This window comes from Globicephala melas, chromosome 2 (genome assembly GCF_963455315.2).
Source record: "Globicephala melas chromosome 2, mGloMel1.2, whole genome shotgun sequence".
Taxonomy (NCBI): domain Eukaryota; kingdom Metazoa; phylum Chordata; class Mammalia; order Artiodactyla; family Delphinidae; genus Globicephala; species Globicephala melas.
Genome location: NC_083315.2, coordinates 33,177,336 through 33,184,624, shown reverse-complemented (window position 1 = coordinate 33,184,624; position 7,289 = coordinate 33,177,336). Strand labels below are relative to the sequence as shown.

The 7,289-nt window shown below is 52.1% G+C and overlaps 1 protein-coding gene across 8 annotated transcripts in view; it reads right to left on the bottom strand.

The window, feature by feature from the left end:
- Window positions 1–1,451: 1,451 nt before the first annotated feature.
- The window catches only part of ARNT2 (aryl hydrocarbon receptor nuclear translocator 2), a 203,148-nt gene continuing 197,310 nt past the window's right edge, over window positions 1,452–7,289 (bottom strand). For 7 of the 8 annotated variants that reach the window (XM_060293758.1, XM_060293759.1, XM_060293757.1 and 4 more), the window contains exon 19: window positions 1,452–6,000. In XM_060293758.1, the coding sequence (XP_060149741.1) occupies window positions 5,902–6,000 (99 nt within the window). In that variant the 3' untranslated portion in view covers window positions 1,452–5,901. Of the gene's footprint in view, window positions 6,001–6,906; window positions 6,997–7,289 lie in introns of all 8 variants that reach the window. The other variant, XM_030878462.2, reaches the window with a different exon arrangement.

Below are 7,289 nucleotides of genomic sequence, written 5' to 3'. Positions count from 1 at the left end.
TCTTTTTTCTAAAATATCATATTAAAATGTATTGGCTATTCTTTTTTGTCTTCTTCTTCCATAGGAAATTGGGGATCACTTTGTCAAATTCCACAAAAAACTCTCCTGCTATGATTTTTACAGCCACTTAATTTAGACATAATTTATGCAAAACATAATTTAAAGAACCCATCTTAAGTGAACAATTTCATGAGTTTTGTCATTGAAATACACGTTTGTGACCTTTGAATTTTTAAAGTCCAATTTGTCATTTTCTCCTTTTACAGGTCATGCGTTTGGTCTAGTACCCAAGAGATCTATGCCTAACTCAAGGACGCAAAATTTTCTCCTGTGTACATTTATTTTATTTTTAAAAATATTTTCTTCTTAAATAACCACAATCACTTGTTGATGGGGTGTGTGCACCACTTCTCAAAACTTGGAATCGGATGGATTTCGTCACCTTCACTTTCTGTTCCGCACTTACATTCCCCGTAGTACTTGCTTTTGTTTGGTTTGGTTTGTCTGTGCCGTGTTGCTTGCTAGATCTGAGTTCCCCGACCAGGGATTGAACCCGGGCCTATGGCAGTGAAAGCACCGAGTCCTAACCACTGGACGGCCAGGGAATTCCCACCTCCCGTGTGCAGTTAAATATGTGTAGTTTCTTTTATGTCAGTAGTAGCTCAATAACGCTGTAAAAAATAACAATGCTAAACGTTTGATGGAAAACAGTTTCCAAGTGATTTTAGTCTGCCATCTTGCTAGAATCCAAATGGTCCTCTTTCAACAGAGAAGGTTAGATTCTGTAAGCATTTACTAGAAGTTTGAGCATATTAAAATACTAATTTAGGGACTTCCCTGGTGGCACAGTGGTTAAGACTCCATGCTCCCAATGCAGGGGGCCTGGGTTCGATCCCTGGCCGAGGAAGTAGATCCCACATGCGTGCCGCAACTAAGACCCGGTGCAACCAAATAAATAAATAAATATTTAAAAAAAAAAAAAAAAAAAGCTAAAATACTAATTTAATTATGGAAGAATTTTACAAAGAAATAATTACTGTAGAGGTTTGAAGAGGACAGTATATACAGGGTTTTGTAATGAGACCTAAGATCAAATCTTGGTTCTGTCATTTCCTTCCTGTGTGTTCTTAGATAAGTCACTTAACTTCTCTGAGTCCCAGTTTCTTAATCTATAAACCAGGAATAAAATCCACAGAGCAGAGGTTTATAATGATAATAAAAATTGCATTTGCAAAGAGCCTTCTAGAGGGCCTTGCCTAACATAAAAGCCAAGAATTATTAGTTTCTTTTTTTAATTTTACATAGCTAGACCCCCTGACAGAGTCACTACACCCTTTCCTGGCTACAACACGACACAGCCCTTAGGAAGCGTAATACGAGATAATCTCCCAAACTCCAAGAGTAGGTTCTACGAATTGTTCAATTACAAAGTTGGCCTGGGCTATTCAGCGTTCAGAGCAAAGCCATTTTTATTGTAATGAAATTTTAAAAGGCAGTTACATTAGTTACACATATACACAACTGACTTAATAACTGTTAGTCATAGAGAACATTCAAGCAATACAAATGATGATTTATTCACAGCACAGTTCACATTCATAAGAAGAAAGGTTAAAAGAGAAACGATTAAGTGCTTAAATTGTCCACTGAAGCTCATCTGTGAACTCTCTCGCTTTTGAAGGAAAATGAGATTGTTACTGGTAGCAAGCTGGCCTGGTCCTGTGAAACCCCCCCCTTTTCCCACCTCCACAGTCATTGGCCCATAGGCTCTGGCCCCAAGACCCAGGCACACCTACATGTGAAATTGTGCCTGCATCGTTGTGTGATGCCGCTTCAAGTTGCCCCAGACGCCTGGCAGCCGGGGAAAAGGAGGACAGCCAGTTCCCTTCATATGCAAGATGAGAATCTGGCACAGGGGGAAGGGTTGCAACGGACAAGTTGGGTTGTCCCAACTTGTCAGGGCACAAGTCAGGGCACGGCGACCTCATGACCAAACCCATACTTTCTAGTAGAACAAGGAGCATTTCCATCCTGACTTGTTACTGGCTAGGGCTGTTAGGTGACTGGCTTGGTCTTGCTAATATGACAGGTCGTAACTGTTAGGGGGCAGGTGGGCCCAGGGGGGAGAGGTTCACTGCTCATCTGCTGGCCCAGCTACTGATGTGTCTGGAAGGGAACACACTCATTTCCCCGGGACCTGCCTCGTCTCTCGGCCAAGCCCGGCCGCAGCACTGATAGTGTCCAGGGTGGCTCGTCTGGGGAACACAGTCTCCTTATTGGCACAGGAGATCCACGCTCCCCGATGTCAGTTCCATCAGCTATCAGAATCCTACTCGTTGCAACAGGTATTCAGGAAACAACAGAAGGGTTGAATTTGATAAACCGGGAAGCAGAGAAGAATGTGGCTGTTTGTGATGCTCTATTGCTCCCTGAAACCAAAACTAAAGACAAAGCTAGTGGGGAGCAACACAGAGGCAGGGTGTTCTAGAACCTCCGGAGCCACTGTCGCAGTTCCCTAACCAAGTCCAGGCCGAGCCTCAGCGTGGCTGCGTCTGCGTCCTCACCAATAGTTCAGGCAGCCACCATCTGGCCCTTTTGGGTGGAAAGCCTTCTGTTTGCTCAGCCTAAGGAAAGCCAGCCGAAGGCCTAGTAGCTGTGAGATGAGGTGTGTGTGAGGAAGAGAGTCCCAGAGCCGAAGTCCTAGGTGTTGCTCACCTTCCCAACCCAGCTTTGCCTCCGTCTCCAGTAGGAGAGGGATCAGGGCCAAAGGCCACGCCGACGCAGGGGCCGTGGGCATCCTGGCCTCCTGGCTGGGCGGGACTGGCGAGGGAGGTTCTTCTGCAAACTGGGGTAATTAGACCCTCTAGGGCTTTAATTCTCACCCCAGTTTGTCTTAAAATTCCCTGGGGAGAGAATCCCTCAGATGTGGGATCCTCTGGGTCTTCTCTGTTCCTTAGTGGCTTCTAAGAATCACAACCAAAGAGTGGAATGGGGAATAGAGAAAATAGAGAACTCGAGCTGTGGGTCAGACTGCAGTCAGACTCCCCTCGCGGGCTCTGGGGACAAAGCTGGAAGGGGGACGTGGGGCCTATTTAGTCACGATGCTCCCCCTTTATGTCTGGCTTTCAGTCGCCCATGAATCCTTGCCTTCTAGAACTGAGTGGTCCTCACCCTAGATGCTGTGTAAGTGGGTGAAGTAGATGAAAGGTCCCTGGGGGCAAGGCTGTCCTTTTGTTTTGTTTTTTGCTGTACGCGGGCCTCTCACTGCTGCGGCCTCTCCCGCTGCGGAGCACAGGCTCCGGACGCGCAGGCTCAGCGGCCATGGTTCACGGGCCCAGCATGTGGGATCTTCCCGGACCAGGGCACGAACCCGCATCCCCTGCATCGGCAGGCGGACTCTCAACCACTGCGCCACCAGGGAAGCCCCCTCCTCTGTCCTTTTGCATCCCCTCAGCACCCAGCACAGCCCAGGTGGGCTGGGCCTAGTCGGCGTGCCGACCAGTGTGTACCCCTCAGAAAATCCCCAAGTGCCCTCTGAAACCAGAAGGAAAGACAAACATACCCCCATCCCCCGCCAACCTTCCAAACCCAGAGACGAAACGCCACAGGAAGTCCACTTTCATTTCACTGAGAAACCATTCTTTGATCCAAAAGCTATTCTTGTGCCTTTCTGGGAAATAATTAAGCCCACCGCCTGAGGCAAGATCAGGGCTGGGGGTAGGGGTGGGCAGAGGTGGCCCCAGGGGCAGGGCACGCCTGGGAGCCCTTTGTGGGTCTGGTACTGACAGGGTGTGTGGAGTTTCAGCCACGTGCCATTTTCCCAGAAGCCAAAAGGCTCCTAAGGGTGAAAGGCTATCATGTGCGTCTAAACCCCACGTCCTATCACCACTACATACAAAAGGATTAAGAGCCACTCTAGAAACTGTAACGTCAGTGTTAATTTAGAGCCTAGGAACCGGGATCACACAAAGCTACCGGACAAAGGCAGTCTCCTGAACAATGGTGGACTATAATAGCTGGAGCTCTCCAGGCAAGACTCGGCACACACCCCCTCTGGATGCCAGCCAGGGCTGGGCTTTTAATGCAGAACTTTCAGAGGATGAGAGCAAACGCTCTCCCCTGGCTCCTTGCTAGAGGCCAGGCTCACTCCCCACTCAGGCAGCCTAGAAGCAACTCCATTCTGCCTGGCCCAGCTGTTTCCCAGCCAGGTGCCTGACAGGGGTCAGCCGGAAGGGAAGGCTTTCCCCGTGGATGGGCTCCTCCAGCTGCCCCGAGGCAGCCACGCACCGGCAGCGTTTCTCCCCTTTAGGAGTCGGTGAGCTGATGGGATGCTGATGCAGGACAGGAAAGGAAGAGAACATGAGAGTTTCTTTCCTTAGCGTCAAGGGCACGCGAGGGGCAGAGGTAAGTAAAAATGGAGGGATGGATTCTTCAATTGACCTCCTCAAATCTGAGGGAAACACAGCAAGCCAGGGACCGGGGGCTCAGAGGTCAGCCAGGTAGAAGCTTCTAGAAGTCAGCTCTTACTCTTTCTTGAGACCACCTGAGGAATTCAAGGCCCTGGCGAGTATGCGGCAGAATCAGAACTGGAACCAAAACCGGAGCCGGAGCCCCGCAATCCCCCCCCCACCCCCTGCCTCCGCCCCCCGAGATGCCACTGTTCCCAGCCGGCTGAAGAGAGGACGCTCGGGCAACCTGGTGGGGAACGTCTCAGAGCTCCCACCTCCACGCACAGGGTTCACCCACCCCTCAGTCATCTCCAGAGCTTGGTCCCAGGAAGGCACCCTGTGGCACAGAAGGACCGGGAGGCCTGGGCGCCCTGCCCTCCCCCTTACACCCCCATGGGGGCCAGGGTCTCTGTGAGCTCAAGGGGTGCTCCCTGCAGCCATCGGGCGGGGACAAAGCCCGGCTCTCACCAACAGGGCAAGGATGAGAAACCTGGCGGAACCAGGAGAGGCCGCTCTTCAGACACAGAGAGGAAAGGGTGGGCACTCTCGTGGGCTCTGAATCTGCACGTGGGGGGCTTGGACCAAAGAACTGACCCGTCAAAGTGAGCAGCTCCCGGCCAGGACTCCTGGTGACGCTGTCAAGTGCCCGTCTGCTCAGGTCAGCCTGTCCGCCCGGTGCCCAGGCCCTGGGCCCTGCTTCCTCCGGCCACAGGGGGTCCTGCTCAGCTTGGACGGGGCTGCACATCCGGATGTCACTCTCGCCACACACCCTGGATTCTAGACCCTCACTGTGGCCGCACACGACAGACACGGGGCACAACACATCCGTCAGGACAAGGATTCACATCACACTGCACCACGTACACACGTCTCACGGCACGACAGACGCACAGACAGACGTGGCTGAGACAGGGCCCAGAGGAGCCGGCGTCCCCCCCCGGCGTCCCCAGGCTCCTCCTCTCCAGCTCTGAGAACAAAGCCTGTGCATCCTGTTCACCTCTTTCTCCAACACCCCCTAAGCCCCACCCGGACACAGGAGTTAAAGGCCCGAAGAAACCAGATTCCAGCTTCCTGGGCAGGCCTGAGGGTGCCGCTCGGGCTCTCTGAGCTGTAACTGAACTTTTTATAGATGAAAATTGTCTAATATGAGATTATTCACAACCAGGTTTTAAGAACCCAATGGGCTCGCCTCCCAAGCACAGACAGGTAAAATACAATAAATACTACCAGCCCCCAACGTCTACTGGGCTCCTCGTCGGTGGCCGAGCAGCTGCAGCTGTGGGTTAGAAGCTGAGCAACACCACGGCAGTGAGGGGAACACGGGGGGCGAGATGTCTTCTGCTGGGGGGTCCCGCGGCAGGGCAAGCAGGGCGCGGGGGGGGCCCCGTTCACGTGGGCGTAGATGTCACAGCATGGGGGGCACTGCCCGGTGGAAGCCTCGCTCTGTCCGCAGCTACTCAGAAAACGGCGGGAACATGCCCAGGTCAGCAAAGTCTTCAATGTTATAGTTGCCGGTCCCCTGGGTTGGATCTCCTGGCATGGGCAGCATGTCCTGCAGGAGAGAAGAAAAGAAAGGGCAGGGGAGTCGGCTCATCCTTCTGGACACCGGCACGTCCCAGGAGCCCAGCCTGCCAGCCACCCTCACGGTCATCTCTCTAAGGGGGCGGCCCAGGAACACGCCACCGGCCACCTGAGGGATGCTCTGAGGTGGTCCTCAAATGTCTGAGATCCTGGGAAGCTGTTGTCTCCTGGGAGCTGTCATTCCAGCACACAAACACAACGTCAGGACACGACCTTTCTCTATTTAAAACTGAGCCAGGACACAGGGTGGACAAGAGGCCCACTGGTGGGGAGAACCCAGCTTGGTGCCAAGCAAGGTACATACAACTGACGATCAAAATGCAGCAGCACTGCAACATGGGGAGGGGCAAAAGGAGGGCTACGTGTGTGAACAGCTGAGTGGCCTGTCTTCACTGTATATATCTAGGGCAAGGCCAAATCCCTGCAAGGTTAGACTTCACCTTTAACAAGTCCTTCAAGTTCTCTGGGCCTCAGACTACCCAACCAGAAAATCCGAGGAGCTATATTTCCATCCCTTATGGCAAATGTCCCAAAGTGTGCTGTGTCCAATTCTTGGCCCATGAGATACTCTGGGAGGAAAGAATTCTGTGGACAAATGAGTTTGGGAAACAAGGTATACTTTGCCTACCTCCTAAAAATCCTCAGTCCTCGTTAGTATAATAAAGGCTCTGATAAGTCCTGCAGTCAAGAAACCGACTAAGTCTGTTTAATCATGTTTCACAAACTTATTTGACCAAGAATTCTTTTTAGCATCGTGACCATGAAGAACGAGGTTAGGGAATTCTGCCTTACATGGCAGTTGTGAGGCATAAGAATGGGCTGGGGCTGAGCCTTATGGATGGAGGAAGGAGGGGCTAATCATTATAGGTCAGGGTACCTCTCTGCATATGTAAAAGGATCCTGCCCCTTTGCGGACCTGGAGTGACATCTGGGTTCTAGACTTTTGTCTCTGAAGATGCTGCTCGACCTGGTGGGAAAGGTGCTTGGGATGAGGGTGGGGTAAAGGGAAAGCTCTCCCTTGAGAAGGGGGATCTTAGTCTGCGGGTCTCAGAGCCCTACCCCCAGGTGCTTCCTCCCCCATCCTCGCTCTGCGGGGCAGGCTCTGGGACATGACAGAAGGCACCTGGGGCTCCCTCATGAAGACCTGGTGGGGTGGATGGAGCATAAGCCGGTTCATGCCCCCAACAGGAGCCTTTCCCCAGTGAGAACTTTTCTGGCTGAGAAGTGGAACTCCGAACACCCCGAAGGGGCTGCGTCCTG